Source organism: Rattus rattus, chromosome 2 (assembly GCF_011064425.1).
Source record: "Rattus rattus isolate New Zealand chromosome 2, Rrattus_CSIRO_v1, whole genome shotgun sequence".
Lineage (NCBI taxonomy): Eukaryota > Metazoa > Chordata > Mammalia > Rodentia > Muridae > Rattus > Rattus rattus.
The window spans coordinates 99,022,344-99,046,282 of NC_046155.1; the positions used below are offsets into that span (position 1 = coordinate 99,022,344).

The 23,939-nt window shown below is 39.6% G+C and overlaps 1 protein-coding gene, 1 non-coding gene and 1 pseudogene across 5 annotated transcripts in view; 2 read left to right on the top strand and 1 right to left on the bottom strand.

The window, feature by feature from the left end:
- Positions 1–23,939, top strand: part of Fam168a (family with sequence similarity 168 member A) — a 142,099-nt gene that overhangs the window by 15,778 nt on the left and 102,382 nt on the right. The window contains exons 1-2 of one of the 4 annotated variants that reach the window (XM_032893058.1): positions 11,281–12,712; positions 12,985–13,037. The exons of 1 other annotated variant lie outside the window; for it this stretch is intronic. In XM_032893058.1, the coding sequence (XP_032748949.1) occupies positions 13,023–13,037 (15 nt within the window). In that variant the 5' untranslated portion in view covers positions 11,281–12,712; positions 12,985–13,022. Of the gene's footprint in view, positions 1–4,257; positions 4,314–11,280; positions 12,713–12,984; positions 13,038–23,939 lie in introns of those variants that run through there. 2 more of the 4 variants (XM_032893059.1, XM_032893061.1) reach the window with 2 other exon arrangements.
- On the top strand, positions 5,965–6,102 carry LOC116894984. Its single transcript, XR_004387175.1, has one exon. It is a non-coding gene; the product is annotated as a small nucleolar RNA SNORA9 (small nucleolar RNA).
- LOC116891748 lies at positions 17,281–17,885 on the bottom strand (annotated as a pseudogene).

A 23,939-nucleotide genomic window follows, 5' to 3' on the forward strand; every position in this document is an offset into this window, starting at 1 on the left:
ATTAATTACGAACAGGTCTTCTTCATTAGTAAGCAAAGGACTTCAAGCAGGCTTTTGAGTCTTTGTACCTAGATGTGAATCTGGCATTATAACGTTGCGTAAGCAGTGAGCTTGTAGTGCAAGAGTTCAGTTAAGGTTTAGATTTCATTCTGCCTGAGGAAATAATGAAATCTGTGAGCCTGAGGTTATGACCATCTTCACCTTATAAATTGGTTTTAGAAAGTGAACTTTATAATGAATTCAGTAGTTCAGTCCAAAAGTGAAGAATGCTCTTGGCCGGTCAGTGGTGACACACACCTTCGGCCCAGCACTCGGGAGCCAGAGGCAGGCTGATCTCTGAATTTGAGGCCAGCCTGGTCTACAGAGCGAGTTCCAGGACAGCTAGAGCTATCTATACACAGAGAAGCCCTGTTTCGAAGAGTGTTTATAATTTTAAAACCAGAGAATGTTTATTTAACTCAGATCTTAGTTTTAGGATCTCTGTGACTTTGGGTAAGTGACTTTGTTTTTCTGAATCTTAAATTCTTATCTTTCCGTAAGGTTGTATCCGTTCTACGTCAGGGTTGTGAGCAGGACTACCGTGTGCAGTGGTTGCCATATAGCAAATGCTAGCTGCATTCCTTCCATTTCCAAAGCTGGTATCTGTGCGTTCAGCGAGTCCTTCCCTTTGCCTGTTCCTCCCATGATGCACATGCGCACAAGATAGCTATTGGTAGTGTGTCTCAGGCCGTCGAAGTCTGGAGTTACAGCTGCATGTGTGTGATGCTGACAGCGTAAAGGGATTTTGTTTTTCCTTATTAATAATAGGGAGGGCCTCTGCCATACTTCTGTACTTAGTGCTCTAGCTTGAGGTACTTTGTGTTGTTGTGAGCCAAGGAGATCAGGGGCTGATTTCTCATCTCTTCTGTGTTTATTTGGGTTGGAGGATCGTAAAGGTTTCCTAGTGAATAGGGTGATTTGCTCAGTTCAGATTCTTCCTCTGGGCTCCCGTGAATGACCTGCTGAGAGGGAAAACAAAGCAGGGGAAAGCTGGCTGGCGAATTCTCCTGTCGGGCTGTAGCATTTTTGAGTTTGGTGGCGGATGAAGAGCAGTTGCTTCTTCATTTCACCTTTCCCCCTGGAGCATGTACACTTGCGCACAAAGGAGCCTTAAGATGGAGGTCTGCATTGTAATTTCCTAGAAATTACTGCTTCTGGTAACTGCTCAATTCAGTTTGCACCTCTTTGTGGCAGTGGATGAAACAATGGGGACAATAAAGCCATTTATCTGATAGCTGTGGCCTCAATGGGATGTTTGTTTTAATAATGGTATAATTAGCAGGGCTCATAAATTGTGATTTCATTCTCATGGAAATAACTGCCTGGTGGTATTTGGATTTTCTGGTCTCCTGTTGTGGGTAATTTCACTAACATTCAGGCTGACAATCCCCTTTATTCCACATTGTTCAGGCGGGTTGTGTAATTAGCCCAAAGCAGAGCCAATTTTCTTTAGTTTGTGGCTGGCAGGTGGCTACTAGGTACCTAGAGGATCTTCTGAAGAGGGAAGAGGTGTGGCTTAGTGATTCACAGCAGGTTGATTTTGATCATTAAGCATCCGCTCCACCAAGCCAGAATATCTGACAGAAATTAAAAGTTTAAATCACCTAAATATTTATTTTCCATAATACCAAGCAATCTATTTTGTATTTAGAATATTGTGTTTGTGCTTTAAATTTTCAGCTGTGAAAAAAAATTTTTTTCAGCCGTGTATTTTGGCTGGGAAAATTCACAGAGGGCAAGAGAGGATTCTAGCTACCATGTGCTAGATGTTGCCCTGGGTGGTTCATATATATTATCTCTAAATTTTAATGAGAATCCTGAGAGGTTGTAGGCATTGTTCCCACTTACCTATATGAAAACCTTAAGGAAGAAAAGAGAAAACTTAGTCAGAGAAGTAACTAAATTAAGGTATCCCAGGCAAGTGGTGACAGCCTTTTTACCAAATTCAACATTCATGCTAGATTTTCAGTTATAGTATGACATACCTGAAGATATATTCAAGTTTCTTTTTTTAAAAAATTTATTTATTTATTTATTTTATGTATGTGAGTACACTGTAGCTATCTTCAGACACACCAGAAGAGGGCATCAGATCCCATTACAGGTGATTGAGAGCCACCATGTGGTTGCTGGGGATTGAACTCAAGACTTCTGGAAGAGCAGTCAGCGCTCTTATCCTCTGAGCCATCTCTCCAGCCCCCATATTCAAGTTTCTAATAGACTTTTGAGACAGGGCTTTTCGCTGAATCTGGAGCTCTTTGTTCTAGCAAGGCTGGTTGTCTTGTGACCACCCCAGGATCTACCTTTCTATGTACCCTGCCATCTTCAGTTAACATGGGTATTGCATGCTGGTTTTACACGGGCACTGGGATCTGAATTCAGGTCATGTCTGTATAGTAAGCACTGTTACCCACAGAACCACAGCTTGTAGGAATGCTGTTAAAGAATTCTTTTTTTTTTTCTTTTCTTTTCTTTTTTTTCGGATCTGGGGACCGAACCCAGGGCCTTGCGCTTGCTAGGCAAGCGCTCTACCACTGAGCTAAATCCCCAACCCCTAAAGAATTCTTTTAAAAAATACATTATTTGATGTGAATTGGGGTTTTGTGTGTATGTCTGTCTTTCCGAGTGTGGGTGTCGAATCCCCTGGAACTGGAGTTATAGACAGTTGTGAGCTGACATGTGGGTGCTGGGAGTTGAATACAGTCCTCTAGAAAAGCAATCGGTGCTCTTAACTGTTTATCCATCTCTGCAGCTCCTTTTTTGGGAATTCTTAAAAAACAAAACAAAACAACAACAACAACAAAAAACAACAAAAAACAACAAAAAAAAAACCCACAAAAAAACCTCAATACTGGGAACTAGGAAGTCTGTTTTCAAACATCTTGACTCTGTTTAGTAGGCAGTTTTATTATGTTTTTAAAGTTTACATATATATATATATGTCCATTAGTGTTTGTAAGTGTATCACATGTGTGCAGGTGCCTGGGGAGGTAAGAAAAGGGCATCATATCCCCTGGAATTGAATTATAGGCAGTTTTGAGCCATCTAATTTGAGTGGTGGGAACTGAACCTAGGTCCTCTGGAAGAATGGCAAAAGTGTTCTTTCCATCTCTCTAGCCTCTATAGGGTAGTTTTTGATAAGCCTCTTATCTGTTGTTGGGGAACAAAATATTAATGCTTGAAGAAACCTTATTGCTCATCTGTAAAGTAAGGATAATACTCACTCTACAGTAATAATATGGTAGCTGTGTTATTTGTATAATGTGAGGGTTCAGAAGATGTTGTCTTCCATCTTCCTGACTCACTATTCCAAGTGATGCTGTAATAGTTTTCTCATTTAAGAAATGGGTTTCTTACCAAAATGCGAATGCTTCACTCCTTCTTTAAAGGGGGAACAAGAATACCCTTGGCAGGGAATAGAGAGGCAAAGATTAAAACAGAGGCAGAAGGAACACCCATTCAGAGCCTGCCCCACATGTGGCCCATACATACACAGCCACCCAACTAGATAAGATGGATGAAGCAAAGAAGTGCAGGTCGACAGGAGCCAGATGTAGATCTCTCCTGAGAGACACAGCCAGAATACAGCAAACACAGAGGCGAATGCCAGTAGCAAACCACTGAGAACAGGACCCCCATTGAAGGAATCAGAGAAAGAACTGGAAGAGCTTGAAGGGGCTTGAGACCCCATATGAACAACAATGCCAAGCAACCAGAGCTTCCAGGGACTAAGCCACTACCTAAAAGACTATATGGACTGACCCTGGACTCTGACCTCATAGGTAGCAATGAATATCCTAGTAAGAGCACCAGTGGAAGGGAAACCCTGGGTCCTGCTAAGACTGAACCCCCAGTGAACGTGATTGTTTTTTCGGGGAGGGGGCGGCAATGGGGGGAGGATGGGGAGGGAACACCCATAAAGAAGGGGAGGGTTGGGGGATGTTTTTGAAACCGGGAAAGGAATAACACTTTCGAAATGTAAAAAGAAATACTCAAGTTTAAAAAAAAAAAAAAAAAAAAAAAAAAGAAAGAAATGGGTTTTCTTTGCTTGGGAGATGGCTCAGAGGTTAAAAGCACTGGCTGCTCTTCCATAGGTCCTGAGTTCAATTCCCATCAACCACATGTAATGAGATCTGATGTCCTCTTCTGGTGTGTCTGAAGACAGCTACAGTGTACTTCTATAAAACAAATAAATACATCTTAAAAAAAATAATGGGTTTCTTCAACAGGTGGTAGTGGCACATACCTTTGATTCCTGCATTCCAAAGGCAAAGGTAGGTGGATCTCTGAGTTCCAGGCTAGCCTGGTCTATAGAGTGATTTCTAGGACAGCCAGGGCTACACCACAGAGAAACTTGGTCTTTAGAAACCAAATGAAAACAAAAACAAACAAACAAAAACCCCAAAACAAAACAAAAACAAAAAAACAAAACAAAACAAACAAAAAAAACCCTCCAAAAAACCAAAAGAAATGTGTTTTCTAGTGCTATTATCTTTGCATGTTGACACCATTAAACTAGTAAGAGTTCATTTTTCCCTAGGTGCTTGCTTCCATAGTTAGTTAATTTGTTTAAGGGGAATTTAGAAACCTGGTTCACCATCTACTTCTTGGTCAGGAGACTGTATGTGGAAAGGGGAATGGTTTGTGATGACAAGAACTTGGTTGAAATTCTGGCTTTGTTACTTACTTTGGGTTTCTTGGGACAACCGACTTTCTCTGAAACTTGGGATGGGGATAATAGTAGTTGACTTCCCATGGATAGTACGGATCAAATGAGATAACGGGAATGAAAATGCGTTTGAAGTTGAAAAATGCTAAATAATTTAGGATTATTCTATAACTTGTGCTTCAAGTAGGTGTTTAGTGAAAATTCACTACCAACTACCTTAAGAAGAGTATTAAAATTTTCACTTGAAGTATGTAAAGGGGACATTTTGATGAATGACTGTAACTGTGGTCAAAGGGAGTGAGTGGAGCGGAGTAGAGAGGGGCACATGCGACTTAGGCAAAGGGGACTTGTAAGGTAGAACTTGGACTGGTATAACCTTGATCCATGGAATAAGGAAGGAAGAGGTTCCCTGTTTAGAAAAACTTCAGACCCTGGGTAATGTATGCAGTGTTGGTTGTAGAGAGCGATGAGTTAGCAACTAGAGTGTCTAAATGAGGACACTCACATCGAAACCTCAGTTTTAAATATTTTAGGCTTATGCACAGAAGTTAACAGTTATTACATACAAATCCAGTGGTGTCCCCAGGTGAGACATGTTGGCATATTTACATAAAAAGAGGTGCAGGTGGTTGGCAAATGGGGCATCTGTTTTCGAAGATTAGAAGGCTTAATTTTATGCAGTCATATCCAGGGTATTGCTTCCTAAAAATTGATTGTGTTTGCAGTGTTTTGGCAATGCACATGATACTTTGCCTTAGTGGGATATCAACCCAGATTGTCATCGTGTTTAATTATTGATGTATCTGAATGCTCTAATATATTGGTTAAGGATTTTTCTGTATGAAGAGGGGCTTCTGGGCTCTGGATTTCGTTGCATATTTTTCCAGCGGAGTCATTTTTTCTTTATTAAACGTGACGGCATTATGTTGTGGGTCGTTGCTTTCTCTAGTGTGCATTAGGATATGACTGTTGACTTCCAGGCAGTTTACAAGTCTACATTTTATATGATTTCTGAGATAGCACATTTAGATCCCTCTCTTGTACTCATTGTTCTTATACTCATTGTAGAAAGGAAGTTTAGTGATTAAGGAAATGAGTTTTACCAGGCCCATTTGAGTGCATGTGAGTTACTTTGTTGTAAGAACTTCATGTGCAACAGTGTTTGTATACTTCTTTCTTTATAAGAATTTTTATGTTACATATTTATACCAGCATTTGGGTGTTGAGACTGAAGGATCACTGTGAAGGCACAGTCTGGGCCAGCCTGGGGTACAGTGTAAGATAAGATCCTATGTCAATGTGCATTCCTACAGTGCTTGCCAGAACAATTTTGAAGTGGTTTGAGGCCTTGCCCTGCTCTCTCCAGAGCAAGGTTATAGAAATTTCAGACAATATTACAGAAAAAAAAAAATATAGGTCCTGTTCCTTGTTCCTTTTTTTTTTTTTTTTTTTGCCCTTTATGGAAAAATCAGTTCTACCACTGGAGGAAACCTGTTCCTTCTAGTCTTTTTTTTTTTTTTTTTAAATAAAATCTTGTTTAATTTTACTTAAAAAAAAAAAAAAAAAAGATCCTATGTCAAAACAACAACAGAACCCACCCTTCCCCCAAATGAAGACTTTCATTTTACTAACTTGTTTCTTCAAACAGGACTGATTTTTATCTTCCTTATTTTTATATTTATTATATTCAGCAATAAGCCAAAGGTGATCATAATGATGCTGCTAATACTGTGCTGTCTCCCAGGCATTGTGCCAAATAAAATATTTGTCTTAATCCTTATTATTCACATTTAGAGAAACCTGAGTTTCAGAGAAAGGAAGTAATTTACATAGTCTTACAGTTAATGAAGGTATGAACTTAACCACTATAATTATATTTTTCTTTTTTTTAAGATTTATTTATTTATTTATGTATGTGAGTACACTGTAGCTGTCTTCAGACACACCAGAAGAGGGCATCAGATCTCATTACAGATGGTTGTGAGCCACCATGTAGTTGCTGGGAATTGAACTCAGGATCTCTGGAAGAGTAGCCAGTGCTCTTAACCACTGAGCTATTTCTCCAGCCCTAATTATGTTTTTCTAAGAAACAATTTATATGAATGCGGATGTGATGGCATAAACTTGGGATGCTGTAACAGGAATTCTGACCTGAATTAGAGACCATCTTGGGCTATATAGTGAGTATCAGCTAGCCAGGTACTACCTAGCAAGACCTTATCTTGAAAAAAAAAAAAATCAGAAAATGAATGGCTTACATAATAGATGTTATATATTTCCTCCTTCCCATACCTCGTCCTCCGTTATGTGAGATCAAATCTTTCTTGCTCTGTAGTTCCACCTTTCAGGTGCTGAGCGTATGTGCCTATGCCACCATGTTTACTATGCATTATGTCTAAAGTTTTTATTTATTTTTGTGAATGTGTGTGTGCACGCGAGAGGGAACATGTGTGTGTGTGTGTGCGTGTGTGCATGCGTGTGCACGCATGTGTATGTGCATACATGCATGTGTGTGTATGTGTGTGCGTGTGTGTGATTGTGTGTGTGTGTATGTGCGAGTGTGAGAGTAAGTGTGTGTGTGTGTGTGAATGTGTGTGTGTGTGTGAATGTGTGTGTGTGTGTGTGAATGTGTGTGTGTGTATGTGTGTGTGTGTGTGTGTGTGTGTGTATGAATCCATGTGTATGGACTGTATGTGAGGTTAGAAGACAGCTTGCAGGAGTCTTCCTTCCACCACGTGAGTTGCAGAGATTGAGCTCAGGCTGTCAGGGGTGATAGGAGACACTTTGCTCTGCTGAGCCATTTTGCTGGCCCATGTGATATTTCTACTTTATTTTTTTATCCATTCTGTAAGTAAGAAGAAGTGAAATGAGGTAATTATACAAAACGTGAGTGCAGAATCTGGACCCTAAATTCCAGGACTTCTGGCTCCGAATTCTCTCTATTTTTTCTCCCATCATACTTTTCAGCTGTTGATTAGAGAGAGCTTCAAATCTATTTTCTTAGAAATTTATCATAGTATTTGTTTATATAGAAAATAGGTTCTTTCATTTAGGCTAATGCATTCTTTAATTTAAAGGCTAAAGAATTAGCTTTTAAAAAATTTAGGCCAGGCCAGAGAGATGGCTCAGCAGTTAAGAGCACATGCTGCTCTTTCAGAGGACCTGGGTTCCATTCCCAGCATTCGTGACTACCTGTAACTCTAGCCTCGGGACCTGATGCCCACTTCAGGTTTCCTTGGGTACCAGGCACATAAATGGTGTGACACACATTCAGGCAAAATACACTTACACTTTAAAAAACATATTTTTTTTCTTTTTCTTTTTCTTTTTTCTTTAAAAAACATATTAAAAAATTGTTTTCTTGGGGTTGGGGATTTAGCTCAGTGGTAGAGCGCTTGCCTAGCAAGCACAAGGCCCTGGGTTTGGTCTCCAGCTCCGAAAAAAAGAAAAAGAAAAAAAATTGTTTTCTTTTTCTTTTCTGGCTAGAAATTTAGCTTAGTAGTTAAGAATGATTTCTGCATTTTTGTGGCCATGGCTGTCCTGGAACTCAGAGATCTACCTGCCTCTGTCTCCCACATGGATTAAAGGCATATACCACCCGGCTAAAATTAAATCTTAAAAACAAAAAACATCAACAAAAACCCTTTCCTGTGTGCCTTTCTTTTTTTAAGTCCAAGGCACAAAAATTCCTGGTAGCTCAATTGTAAGAGCTGGTTAAAGGTTAGAGAAGACAGTGTTGAGGGTTGAAAGGAGAACTTATTATTTGGCACAGTATTTTCTGTAAAGGTTAGGAGGAATACACGAGTACAAGAGTTGATGCTAAGTCTGGTATTATCACAGAGTGATAATGCCAGAATTGCTAGTTTACTTTTATAACCTCTGTTTTCTCCTGAAACATTCTTGGTCACTATTTGATTCTATTTGAGAATGACATTAACCCTAATTGTAATGACGTGTAATATTTAAGCCAGTTTAAGATAACTGTCTAAAATCTTCATATAAGAGAGGACTTTTGGAGCCTAGCATAATCATTAGAGAGGTTTCATCCCGTAGCTGGTGGAAGCAGATACAGAGACCCACAGCCAAACATTGGGTAGAGCTTAGGGAGTCCTGACAAAGGGGAGAAAGGGATGTAGGAGCCAGAAGGTCAAAGATACCACACGAAAACCACAGGATCAGCTAATCAGGGTTCATAGGGGCTCACAGAGACTGAACTGGCAATCAAGGAGCCTGAGTGGGACTGACCTAGGTCCTCTGCATGTCGGTTATAGTTGTGTAGCTTGGTCTTCTTGTGGGACTCCTAGCAGTGGGAGTGGGGCCTGTTCCTGACTCTTGCTTGCTTTTGGGACTGTTTTCCTCCTTCTGGGTTGCCTTGTGCAGCCTTAATACGAGGGGATGTGCCTAGTCTTATTGCAACTTGGTATGCTATGTTTGGTTAATATCCCTGGGAGGCCTGCCCTTTTCTGAAGGGAAAAGGAGCAGTGCATCTGGAGGAGGAGGAATGGGGGCTCTGAGGAGAGGAGGGAGGGGGAAACTGGTTGGGATGTAATATATGAGAGAAGAATAAATAGAAAAATAGAGGGTTCATATTTAAGCATCTGTAGCACTTGAAGAAACTTCTTTCCTTCTGTCTGGGTGAATGTAATTGTACTGAACTCCTTTGATTGCCTTGTCAGATTTGTTTTGTTTTCTGTAAAGAAAGTAAGATACTGGCAAATTAGTTTTCTCATATTTTTCTTAACTGCATTTTAAATGAAGAAATTGAAGTAGTAATGTATTCTGTGAGCTCTTGTGTTACCTGTCTCTCACTCCCCCTCCCCCACATCTTTTAGGGCTATAGGGCCGTACTGTAAAGCCTGGTTAGCCTGGTATTTGAGCTAGAACGAGGTTACCTTGAAATTAACTTAAAGCAGGTGCCCTGCCGCAGCACCAGAAGTGCTCGAGCTAACACATCCCACTCAGAATCTTGCTAGCTCTCTCTTTTAAGAAATGTTTATTGTTTTTAATTATGCTATATACATATGTGGGTTATGTGCCTAGGAGTGCAGTTCCGTAGAAGCCAGAGGAGGAAGTCTGACCCCTCTTGGAGCTTGAGTTACAGGCAGTTGTGAGCCTCTTGGCATGTGTGGTGGGAACCAAACTTGGGCTCTCTGCAAGAGCTCTTAACGCTGGACTGCTTCTCTAGTCTCCAAGCTTGTTTTTAAAATTGGCATTAAAGTAATAGAAGTTTATCTTTTAGTTTATTATAATTTTTTTGAAGCACAGTTTGTTCTATGTCCCTGACTGGCCTAGACGTCGCAGGATAGCCTCAAACTTATGGGAGTCCTCCTGTCTTTCTCTGTCTTCCAAGTGTTGGGATTAAAGGTATGTGCCACCATACTTAGACTTAGAAATCCTATGAAAAATTTTACAAACGTTGGAATTTCATAGAGTTGGAGGAGATTGTCATTGTTTTGCTGCTCTTATACTACTGATAAGGAACAGAAATGTGGACAAATACCAATCTGTTCAAGGACATATAATTTAAAAGTGAAGAACCTGGGACTAGAATCTAGGTTTCCTTATATTTACCATAATTCTTCCTTTGGAAATTATTTGTTCACTTTGGTGATGTCAAAGATAGCTAATGCCCAGGGTGATATCACCCCAGGCTTAAGTGCTTTTCATCTTCTGTCCTGCAAATATATGTCTCATATCCCTTTACTTTTAAAATAGAAAATTTGTGAGCTTTAATTACAACAGCTCAACAGAATCAGACAGATCATGGGCTAGTTCATTCTCGAGTAGAAGCCATTTGCACTGATTTAACTTCTAGGCACTTTACCTCTGAATACAGTCAGAGCCCCACAACCTGCTGTTCCAGCAGGCTTGTTCTGCACTATATTTGCATATGACTATAGTTTGAAATATTTGAGAATTTCTAATCGCTTATTTTAGTTCGATGTGCTTGTTATGTTCAGGTACGTTATTCCTCACCCAAGACTGCCAGCAGTTTTTCTTGTTCCTGTTTGTAGATTTGTTTGTTATTAAGTAATCTGTTCATGTTGTAAAAGTTAGGTTTTTGTTTGTTTTGTTTTATTTTTGAGGTGGGGCCTCCCTCTGTAGACCTGGCTGGCTCAGGACTTTCTATGTAGATCAGACTGAACTATAATTCACAGAGATCTGCCTTCCAGGTGTTTGAACTAAAGGTGGTTACGCCCAACTTGGGATCTTTGAATCCTTAAAAAAGATAAAAATAAAAAAAAATTGTGTGAATTGTGTGTGCTCACGTATGCACAGGTGCCTTTGGAAACCAGAGGAGGGTGCCTTCTGATCTCCTGGAGGTATAGTTGTAGGTGGTTGTGAGCCATCTGGAGTGGGTGCTGGGACCCAAACTTCAGTCCTTTACAAGAGCAGCCGGCACAGTTAACTGCTGAGCCATCTTTCCAGCCCCACAGCTCTGAATCTTGAATAGTTGGCTACAGTTCTGGGCCTGCTCTATGGCTTAGCATGTATTAATTCAGCTCATTTCATTGTGTGTGTGCGCGCGCGCACGCATGTGCACTCACATACTCATGAATGCACCTCCTTAATGGCGGCATGAATGGCTAGTGAACTTTTTAGGACTCTGAAATAGATCTTGGTTGTTTTTCTTACAGATTTTAAATTTAAAATGTGTGTGTGTGTGTGTGTGTGTGTGTTAGGGGCAGGCATGCCATGTTATGTCTTGGAAGGCAGAGGACAATTTTACAGAGTCAGTTCTTTATTCTCATCTTTACCTGGGTTCTGAAGGCTCTCACTCAGTTCACCAGGCTTGTTCAGTAAGCACTTTTACCCCCTGAGCCATCTTACTAGCCCCCTTTGCAGGTGTTTTAAGCATTGATGATATGTAGTTAAGAGTTCAGATTAACTGCTGAAACAGAGACCCAGACAATTAGTGGCTAAGAAAGTGTAGAACGTCATCTTTTATGTAACACTCAGAAGTAAGGTGGTTATTGCCAAGTAGTCAGAGGTTCTGCTCTTGATGTCATCCAGGGAACCTCCATCTTTCTTTCCCATTACTTTTATTTGCATTGTCACAGGCAGCTTATGAACACATTCACCTTCTAGTTTCCGGGAAGGGAAAAGAAAGAGAAGGGTGTATATAGTTCTCTAAGGAAGGAGTGGAGAGCTGATAGTGTAGCTCATTGGTAGAATATGTGGTTAACATCCATTAGGATCTGGGTCAATTTCTACAACCTCTTACTTCTAATGAGCCAGAGGGTGTATTCAGTTTTTCTGGCATTCCATTCATTATATTTAGAACTGTGACTTACCTAGTTGTAAATACTACTGGGGAAAGTAGTTTCTGGCAAAGTTGCTTGTGCCCAGTTAAATCTTGGCAGAGAATGAGGGTGGGGGAGGAAAAATGGATACTATTAGCAGTCTTCCTGAGTCATTGCTAGCAGGCAATGATTTTTATAACCCTCTTCCTTCCATTATTTTATTTAATTTTCACCAGGACCCTTGACGTAGATGTAAATGCCATTTTGTCAACTGAGAAACTGGATTTGAAGTATGAAATGACTGGTTTAAAGTCACAAGGATATCTTAAAACTAAACTAAACTACCAAGTTTATCTTTCCAAAGGTTATAATCTAAACCTTCTCTTCCTCTTCCTTACCTCAGTGAGACACGGCTTTCTCACCCAGGCCAGGAGTTTTGTTGTCTTCCTGTCCTCCATAACTAAGCTGGGCAGGTATCATCACCTCAGCATGTTTCAGATCTGTTCCCTTCTCCATCCCTACAGCAGCTGCTTTAGCTCAGTCTTTAGCATCTCTGTCTGGACAGCAGCTTTCATTTCCCCCAGTGCTGCCAAGATCACGCCTCAGCCAAGCCTGCCAAGTCATTTGTAGTCCCTGCTACTCACTGTTTACTTTTCTATTGCTACATCTTTACTCGAATCTTTGTTTCTGTTCAAATGGCTCCTGTTCCTCTCTCCACTTGGCCTTACTTCCTCAGTAAAGCTGTTGCTCTCTTTTCCAGGTAAGGTTTACTGTTTCTATTCATGCTTCTGTGTCGCTGCTTGTAGTTGGTAATGCTTGAGGCACCGTGTTGTTAATATGTCTCCCTTTAATCATCATCGCCCAGTCCTCTGATAGAGTGGCTACTCAGTAACCGCTTGACTGGAATGCCATGGACTGGTCCTTGAAGCCCAGCGCTGGGTTTTTCTTATCATAATGACTCATTCTGTGTTAACTATGCATGCATTTCTCAAGAGTTTTTCCAAAACCAAATTTGGGCGTCTGATCTTTCAGGAGCTCCTTTCCTTTGGCAGTCAAGGAGATGCTTGAAGATGACTTTTGAACCAGTGAGTATTTTCGTGGCATCGCTATCATCTTGTATATTTAGGTTTAACATGAATAGTTTTATCAAACCCTGTAAAGTTCATCTCTTTCAAAAGTCAGATTTTGAACTTAGGGTAATCAAACTGTGGGGACATTATTTTTCTGATTTCTATTTGAGGAATGTACTTTATGTGGCTCTTAAGTACTACTACAATTTATTTATAATTTAAAATATAAAGAATTGTTAGATGTTTGGTTTATTTTCACAGAAACTGTTTTAAATTTTTGGGGAAAAGTAGACAAATTAGAAAAAAAAAGGCATCCCCTTGAAGATGGTTTTATTTTTAAGGTCATTTACAGAGTACATGAAAATGAAGAGTGGGATAATTCCTGTTTACAATAGGCACTATTTAGGGAAAGATGGTATTCATCTCAGTGATGAGTATAAATTTAGTCTGGCCATTATAATTTCTGATCACTGAAGCTCACTTATGGTGGGTTTGAACCATCTGTTTTGGTGTTAATCCTTTAAAACCCAATTGGTGGAAGTTAACGTGATAAAAGGTAATAAAGCCTGAATTACAGCAGTCGTTTGGTCTGGTTTACATTTCAGCTAATTACATGCAAAGTAAAGTGTCTTTGGGAAAAAGGAAAGGGAGGAATTAATGCTGTAGTCAACTATTTTGATCGCAGCTTGAGCCCTGCACACCTGTCACTGACTTGTGGAAGTTTCCCTCCATAATTAAGAGCTCCTCGCTCGTGTTATTACTTAATTGGATGCCACAGGAGCATGGTGAAACAGCGGAATCCTCTTAATTGCATGCCAGCTTTTAAAACAAATCACCAGTGTTTAATGTGGTATTGTTTTTATAAGCCTTCTCGGGGAACTGTTTTGATTGTTTGAGGTCCAAAAGAAAATGCAGTCTCTGTTTCGGAGCATTGAGAATACTGCTGTTTATAAAGTAGACTCAAATACATTTCTGAAACCTCTCTCCTTAAAGAGTAAGGAATGTAGTAACTAGCATTCGCACAATGCTTTATAGTTTGGCCAGCTGTTTCCTTTGTTTTAATTCATAGTTATAGTTATAGTTATAGTTATAGTTCTAAGAAAGGTATTATACCCATATTCTCCATTTTACAGGTGAGGAAACTTCAGGTTAGAAAAGTGATGTTCTGGTTAGTTTTCTTGTCAGCCTCCATCAGATTGTAGGCAAGCTCATGGGGCTTGCTTTTTTTTTTTTTTTGGAATTAATGATTCATGTGGAATGTGGGAGGGCCGAGCCATGGGAACAGGACCACCTGGTGCTGCTGGTATAAGAAAGGTTGAGACATATTCATGGGAAGCACTCCTCTGAGGTCCGTGCTTTGAATTCCTGCCCTGACTTCTCTCAGTGATAGGCTGTAAACTGTAAGCCAAAAAACCCTTTCCTCTCCAGGTTGTTTTTGGTCATTCTGTTTATCACAGCAAAAGAAGCTTCTAGAATAAGTGACCTCCACAAAGCTGCACGGTTAGAAAAGCTGACAGAAACAAACTCAGACTTTATACTGCACCTCCCTTTGGGATATAATTAGGTATATATGTACCTAATTGTGTTAGGAATAAATTCAGTTAATTATAATTGTTAGAGAAAATAGTTAACTCTTTTTTTTTTTTTTTGGTTCTTTTTTTCGGAGCTGGGGACCGAACCCAGGGCCTTGCGCTTCCTAGGTAAGCGCTCTACCACTGAGCTAAATCCCCAGCCCCAATAGTTAACTCTTACACAGTGTTTTGTCATACTGGTTTTTTTTTTTGTTTGTTTGTTTGTTTTTGTTTTTGTTTCTTTTTTCTTTTTTTCGGTGCTGGGGACCGAACCCAGGGCCTTGTGCTTGCTAGGCAAGCGCTTTACCACTGAGCTAAATCCCCAACCCCTGTCATACTGTTTTGACATACTGTTGGTACTCAAGTGTTGGTTGAATTGTATGGCTTTTTAAAGAAAATATGTTTATTTTTAAACCATTATAAATTTAAAGGAAGTTGCATCAAATAGTACATAGAAAGGCTTGGGTATAGGTTAGTGGTGAAGTTCCTGCCTATCCCATACAAGGGCCTGTGTTCAATTCCCAGCCCTTGAAGAACAGTACACAGGGTCCTTTCTATTCTTTTCCCAGCTTTTCCCATTGTGACATCATAAACAAAGTGAAATAATACTAAAGCTAGATATATGACACAGTGAAATACGATTAAATGGACCCCCGACTTTATTCACCTTTTACCATTTTCTGTGTAATCATATGTATACATATAGTATAGTCCTGTATAGTTTTATCTCTTGTATATATTACCACAATTAAAGATACTGACATGTTCTACTACCAAAAGGAAACTCTTGTACTACATCATTATGTTTATGACCATACCTTTCTTCTCACCCCGCCCTGTCCTTGTCCTCTGGCAACTACACATATATTCTTTATCTGTATAATTTTGTCCTCTCAGAATGATGCATATATGGAATCATGTAGTTTATTAACTTCCGAGAGTGACTTTACAAAGCATGGTGTCCTTGAGACATTCACCTAGGTTATTGCGTGTATTTTTGTTTTGTTCTTTTTGGGGTAGGTGTTGCTAGGCATCCAAGGCAGAGCCTCCTTCCTTAATCAGATAGTAACATGGTGCCGTGCCAGCTGCCTCCAGTCCCTGTTTTGTTCCTTTTTGTCACTGAATAGCATTCCCACATAAGGATGTAGAGGGATGGTGTAGCCATTCATCTGTTGAAGGCTATTTGGGATGATTGTCCTAATTTTCTATTATAAATGAAGCTGTTATGAATTTTTTTTCCTTTCCCTGGGGACAAGGTTTCTCTGTGTAACCCTGATTGTCCTGAACCAGGCTGGCCTCAAACTCAAAGATCTGCCTGCCTCTGCTGGGACTAAAGGTATTCACCACCACTGACTGACCAAGAGTATTCTTTCCTTTTGGATTGGTATTGACACTTTGGCTATAACTGTGTAGATTAATTTCTGGACTCTAATTCTAGTTTATTGCTTTGTGTCTCTTTACAGTATCACACTGTATTATAGTGTAGTAAGTTTTAGGATTAGGAAGTGTGATTTCTTCCAACTTTATTGTTGTTGATCCCTTTTTCTTAATTTGCTTTGGGGGAGGGCACTCCAGGTTGTAATGACAGCTGAATCCTAAGCCCTCTGCCTTAGATTCTGTTGTTAGTAAATTCCTGGTGTGCAGAGATCAGTGGTTGGGGGGCTGTACCCCTTGAACGTGACGTTAAAGGTTGCCTGGTGAAATTGCTCAGGGTGGCAGCACAGTTCCTGACTTAGGTGTTCCAAGCCTCATCAGCAGCTTTTTGGGGACAGGGACTAGTGCTTTGTTTAGGGACAGGGAGGAAAGGCAAAGTCACCTTTGCAAGGGACCATGTGGGACTTACTGATCTTCCTATAGCAGCCTCTCTGCACAGGCACAGTGTGAGGCTTTGGAAAGATCACAGCCCCTCCATAGTGGTGGTTTCCTTTTGGAGCAGTTAACACTCCATGTCATAGTTCTGCACTTCCATAACTACGTAGCAGATTTAGTCTTAGTTTTGTGCTGTTATTAAGACTGAGGTCTCACGAGCTCCTTCTTGAGTGCGTCCCATAGACTTTTGGATGAATATTTTTCATTTCCCTCTGTTGTGAAGTGAACATTGGGGCTTAGAGGTCATCTACTTTCCTCACTGTCCTTTGTCTTCTGTGTCCTTGAGGTGATATGTGCTTGATGGGTGTGTGTTTGCTGTTTTCTGTTTTACTCTAAAGAACTGGAAATGTAGCCTCATAGGGATGATTCTTGCCTAGTTATAGAAAGCCCTGAATTCAAATCCCACCACAGCAAATACAGCCAATGACAGCTTTTATAAACCAGTTTTTGATCCTAATCTCAAGTCTACTGACAGTGAATAGTTTAAGAATGAACATGTGAAGGTAGGCATGGTGATCTAACGCCTTTAATCCCAGCACTCAGGAGTCAGAGGTAGGGTAATCTCTGTGAGTTCAAGGCCAGCTTTGTTTGCCTAGGGAGTTCCAGAGTGTTACATCTGTTTTGGAAAAGAAAAAGAAAGAGAGTGTATTTGCTCAAAGTGTGACTAAGGAAGCATGAGAAGACTGCTTCCAGCCTTTGGTAAGTGTTCTCAGCTCAGACAGACCATACAAGAAAGTAGCCTGTTTTTCGGGTGACATCCTTCTATTATTTTTTTTTCAGTGATTATTTATACAAGAATAGAGTCATCTTTGTCAAACTTAGTAGGATAGGTTAAATATTTGGTCCAGTTTTCCTTCCTGGATAAGTCCTTCTTGTCCATGTGTGTTTTGAAAATATAATACCAGTAGATGAGGGGCCACAGATCCTAAAATCGTGTGCTCAGGAGTGGGTCTGAAATTAGGATAAATATTTGCTGATTTTGTGTAGGTCCAACAAATCAAATTTTTGATGTGTGTTTGGTGTTTGGGATCGTTGTACTGAAGCAAGTATTCCTTGTCTTGGAGTTTTATTGCTGTGATGAGACGCCCATGACCAAGGCAGCTCTTATAAAGGCAAACATTTAATTGGGGCTGGCTTACAGTGTGGAGGTTTAGTTTATTATCATCACATCCCCACATGAAGAACTTCCTTCAACAAGGCCATACCTACTCCAGTAAGGCCACACCTCCTAATAGTGCCACTTCCATAGGCCAGTCATATTCACACCACCACACACTGCACTTCTGTTTAAGCTGGGGCTCCCTTTACTCAAGTGCTCAACCTGCACTTTTGGGTTTCCAGAGACATGCCATACTTAGCTGGGTCAAGTTGGATACTGGGGAGAGTGGCCCAGGGGCACAGGCATATACTTGGAACCTGACATCTTAGCTCTCAGTGCACATTAGTCGTACTATTATTTATATTTTAGACTAAATTGAGGAGGTATAAATACCTATTTCTCAAAGGAGATATCCTGTGGAGATATAAATACCTATCTCTCAAAGCGAGGAGTAATGATTATCAATCTATATGGAAATATCTGGGATTTTTGATGTGTGTGGGGATTAGTTCTTTCATTTGTCAATGGATGTGACTTAAGCAAAGTGCTTGCCCTCCTGGAGGATGCATCCCTACAAATACAAGGTTTGGTCAGGGTGGGATCTGGAGAACCTGTGGAAACCCTGCTTTCTTCTGTAGTGGCCCAGTACATCCTCATCTCTGTCACTGGAGACTGTTTAAAAGGGTGTTAGGTAGTAGTTCTGACCTACACTTTTCTAGCTGGGAATTCTAGTAGAGCTGGAGAGAAAGCAGGACATGGCAGGGGCCTAGGCCTCAGTTACAGCCCAGAGAGGGACTGGGTTGATTGCCACTCTCTCAACAGTTTATAGTTGTATAGATCTATATTCCAAGTTAAACTTTATCATGTCTCTATGAATTATCCTAGATAAGTCAGTAGTTTCCTAAAAATAAATAACTCAATAGCATTGTAATGCTTACCTTTAAGGATACTATGAGATCAGAGTGTTGTTTTGGACAAAGTCTCACTGTATTACCCAGACTGGTCTCCATCTTAAGATTTCTACTTTTCAAGTCTTCTAAGTGCAATCATTGGTGAGTGTCAGAGTGGCATGCCAGAGAGAATGTTTATAAATCTCCAGCCATAGTGCCTGTCGTGTGATAGATATTCAAATAAAGGTTAGTTGTATTGCTGTTAGGCAAAGTTTGTGCAGCTAAGCCTTCAAATTAGCCCTGACCTCTCGGAGGATCTATGTTTAATATTTACTTCAGTTCCATTCAGAATCACCGAATGGATTTTACAGGATGCAGTGGTACAGGCTTTTAATCTCAGCACTTGGGAAGCAGAGGCAGTCTATCTCTGTGAGTTTAGAGTCAGCCTGGTCTACTTCTAGTTTCAGGACATAGGGGTATAAAATGACATCATCTTTGGGAAATAAAAGCAAAAAGAAAATTGAACATAGTCAGTTTTAGTGGGTATATGCTATTGCATCATATGGTACGATTGTTGTATTTGTCTTTGTGTCTCTCTCCTGTTTGCTGTTTATTTCTTGAGACAGGGACTTGACATGTTGCCTAGACTGGCATTAAACTTTCAGACCGTTTGGTTCAGCCTCCTGAGTGTTGGGATTACATGTAAGTGTCATTGAAGCCTGGCCAGGTAAACTTGTTGTTATATATTTGGACTGTTCTCTTTTCTTTGGATATTACCAGCAACACTGTGATAAACATCTTTGGTTGTCAATATGTCCATATGTCCATAAGCATTTGGTTCATATGCTTGCTTTATTTTGAGACAATGTCTAATCTAACTCCCGTCCTGTATCTCAGCTTCCTTGTGCTAGGATTACGAGTGTGTACCACCATTCTTGTGTGGTCTATATTTTAGATAGCTGTCTTAGGATAAATAATAAAGAAATAGGAGTTGAATTGTTAAGTTTGTAAGGATGTTGGTACTTAACAGTTGAATTGTTTCCTTAGTTCATTGAGGAACAAACCATTTGCTAATGTTCTCTAGGAAGACTGTACCTGGTTGTACTCTCCAGAGAGATGAATGCCTGCAACTCCCATACTGCCTTTATATTTGATCTTCCTGTATCCTCTATTCTCATTTGTTCATAGTTGGGGCTTACTCTGTTGTTACATTCAGACTTTATTACTTTCTCTAACTTAGGGCAGATCAGATCAAGCTATTATTCCTGCTTTGCTAAAGGAGAGGCAATGTCTTCTCATTTGGTCATGGTCCCTACAAACACCCTTCTTCCTTTCACTGGTAGTATATCTTTTGATTCATAGTCATCCTTGAAATTACAGAGATTTAAAATATTTGACCAATCTCAGGTAATATTCAACATATGGACAGAAAGGAAAGTATATATAATTGAAGAAAGAAAATACAGAATTAGTTTCTGAGAAACCAAATAGGATAATGGTTCTTAATATACATGAGAAATTGTAACCTTTAGTGTCTCTGGAGTTTTGTTTCTTATCTGTAAATGCATTTTTTATTTACCTGATGTAATTGTCCTCTCAGAGGCTTACTGTGGAATAAGCTCACCCTTAATAGCTCTTTCTGAACTCTGGCTAGCTGGTTCAACTGAGCTGTTCTGGCCTAAACTGCCCTCCAAGCTGATGGATTCAAACTGGCTTCTCTTGGTTTCTGACTGAGTTGCTCCGCTTAGCCTCACACTCTGGTAATCTTTTCTAATCTTCTGCTCCTTCTCATTCTCTGGCTTGTTCTGTCTTTGCCTGTAACCTATCTGCCTCTGAGCTTCACAAACTGAACTGCCATGAACTCAACTCCTTTGCATTGCCTGTCAACTGACTAATTCCCAACTGACAGCATCAAACTCAACTCCACTCAACTGAGCTGACTGAACTGAGAATGACTTTCTCACTGTGCTGCTCGCTCTCTTTTCATAAATTTATTTTTATTTCATTTGCATTGATGCTTTTGCTTGTAGATATGTGTTTATGCTAGAACTGGAGTTACAGACAGTTATGAGCTGCCATCTGGGTGCTGGGAGTTGAATCTGGGTCCTCTGGAAGAGCAACCAGTACGCTCAACAACTGAACAATCTCTCTAGCTCCCTGCACTGATCTTTTAAGTCTCCTCTCTTTCCTTTGCTGTTCTCTTAAGAGTTGGGCATATCCTATCTCTGACTCATTCTGTCAAATCTCTCTGATTTGTCACTTTGTCTGCCCCTTAATTAGGTATCACTTTCAAACATGGCTGCTTCCTTCCATTAATTAACCTTACCTACATTGTTTGGGATTAAAGGTGTGTACTAAGGGCATGTCTGTATTCCAACCAGAGGGATTAAAGGTGTGTAGTGTGTCTACATTTGATCAGACAAATCTAGTTCTTTGGATGTGATCTCCTGCCAGAGCAGAAATGTGGCTGGGTTAAAATTCCTCTACAACAGTCCCGCAATATCTTCCCTGCTTAGGACATAAGCCTAGATAGATATAAACAAAATAGTACATTTTTACTAAATGATTACTATGCAAAGATTGTATATATTCAAAGAAGTAATTTCTTTGGAATATTTGAAAGTTTACCTTGCAAGAGGCTCTTTTATGATTTGAATTCTGCCTGTATTATTAGCCTCAAATACTAATTCTTTCTTACGTGTTGTTTCAGCCCAGGTAAAGTACTTATCATTTATTGTCCTGGTCATATCCTCCCTCCACCCCACCAACCCCGTGTGTGTGTGTGTGGGGGGGTACATGCATATATATTTAATTTTATTACTTATGTATTTTAGTTTATTTTCCATATATGATTTGTAACCTCTCCCTCCACCTTCTTTCTTTTTTAATTGAAAATTCATACAATGTATTCTGGTCAGTTTCCCTTCCCTCATCCCAGATCATCCCCACTCCATCCAATTCTACTTCACTTCTTCATCCATTCATCCATTATTGCCTCAATGAGGAGGGCAACTATAGATTTAGGGCAACATTTAGGACAGGTTCAGGGGTGCATTTTGTAATCCTAAAGCTCTACTCAAGAGGCTGAGGCAGAATGATTGTGAACTTGAGGCCAACTTCACTCACATACATGATGTGTTGTCTGCTAGCCTGGTTTATGTAGCAAAACTGTATCTCTTGCTTTTTATATGTATATGTGTGTATATATATGTATGCATATATATGTATATATATATGTATGTATAAACAAATAAAAAAAATTTCTGCCTCCTGAGTGCTAGAGTTAAAGGGGTGGGACACCATATTGGACTAAAATAAAATTTTAACCTTTAAACTTAAGGTGCATATAATTTCTAAGTACAAGTCATATTTGGATGCAAAGGAAATATTAAACTAGTTACCATCTATTAAATCCCTGTAGGAACCAGATATATCTACAGCTGCTTTATGTACGTTTTCTCTGATCCTTTCCACAGCTGTGCAAGGTTAGGTATTATTTTATATTTGAGGAAATACAGCTTGAAGAAGAAAAAAATGTGCCCAGATTCACATACACTTGTGAAAGACTGAGTTAGAATTTACTTGCTGATTGGCTGTTCTGGACATTAAGCTTGTGACCTCTGGGGTGTTGGACAAATGTTTTACCATTGAACTATGTGCCTATTTATTTATATTGATTGATTAATCTTCTGAGTGGTAGGATTACAGGCATGTGCTACTACTCCCAGGGTTGGAATCGAAACCAGTTTTACCTTTTTTTTGTTTTAAAAAAATTTATTTATTTATTATATAAGCACTGTCGCTGTCTTCAGACACACCAGAAGAGGGCATCAGATCTCATTACAGATGGTTATGAGCCACCATGTGGTTGCTGGGAATTGAACTCAGGACTTCTGGAAGAGCAGTCAGTGCTCTTAACCACTGAGCCATCTCTCCAGCCCCAGTTTTAGCTTTACCTTTAGGTTTTTGTTGATATAAGACCAGGAGGATAGAGACATGCAAACTTGGTAAGCTAAAGAAATGTGCAAGATAGGCCAGCTACTGCCTTTCAAAGAAGAGATAGTGAAAGTAAGATCCATGTATTTAAAATTATGAGAGCTGTCTTTTCATTTACCTGTATGTCCCTTCCTTTCTAGGACAGACTAAGAAATCCTCTTCTATTAGCCTGGGTGTATAAGGGCTTCTGGATTCATACTGTTGCAGTTGATGGCACATGGCAGTTCTGAATGCTTCAACCATGTGCTTAATTGGAAATTCATTCATGGCAGCTGCACCATGTAGCCAGATGGGATTTAAAATCAGCATGTTCAGATTATTAAAAAAAAAAAAAAAACCCCAAAGACAAAAAAACCCTAATTTAAAAATGTCAATTTGCAACCTGATGTTGCCATGTTAGAATTTTGCCCAATAAAGACTAGGAAATGTTTCATTAAGTGCCTGTTAAATTGTTTACACTTGTTGTACACTGCCCAGATGTGCTCTCTGGATGGATTGCTTTTCTAAAACTGTGTTTTGTGGAAGAAAGAAAAGTGAGCTGTTTTAGTTAGGAATTCGGAATGGCTGTTGAACAAAGGAGTACAGTTAACTTTTTAGTTTATGGAATTGACTAAACAGTTGGTTTTGTCATTGTGTTTTCTAATTAAATGGTGGCATTATAGCTTTGGGAGGCGTAGATTAACAGAGGAAGACTCATCTAAAATAGGCTGCCTTGAAAACTGCATCAGATGGGCCCTGTCTCGTGTATTTTTTTTAAAAGCAACTTCCTGATTGAACTACCTACATATTGTCTCACTTCTCCCAGGTGTATCTTTTTTATTGCTTTTCCCTGAGCTTTGTTAAATACAAAGAATATTCTTTTGCAATTTGTAGGATAAAATTTATACCATCATCACCACCACCCCCACCACCTTAGTTTACTTTGCAAACAAATCTCTTGCGCCTTTCTTATATGTTGTTCCAGTCAATTTAAACTAACTAACTGTCCAGATCATATCCTCAAACCTTTAACCAGGACATACATACATACATACATACATACATTTATTTATTTATTTATTTATTTATTTATTTATTTATTTATTCACTCACTCACCCGTGATTTGCCTACATGGTTGTGTGAGAGAGTCAGGAACTTGAGTTACAGACAGCTTCGAGCTGCCATGCGAGTACTGGGAATTGAACTCAGGTCCTTTGGTAGAGAAGTCAGTGTTCTTAACTGCTGAGCCATCCCTCCAGCCTGCAACTTCCCATTCTTTCTGCATTTCTTAACCTTTTTGTTTGTTTTTTGAGACAGGTTCTCATGTAGCCAAGGCCTGCCTCACTTCTCAAATGTTGGAACTACAGGTATAAGTCACTATTCTCAACTCTGAGTTGTGATTTTGTTCAAATATTTTAAAATTCCTTTCAGAATCATTTGTAATTTAATTATATGCCGAACCTAAAACAAGAAATAAGCCACTTTCCTAATCAAATTTCACAATAAATAGTA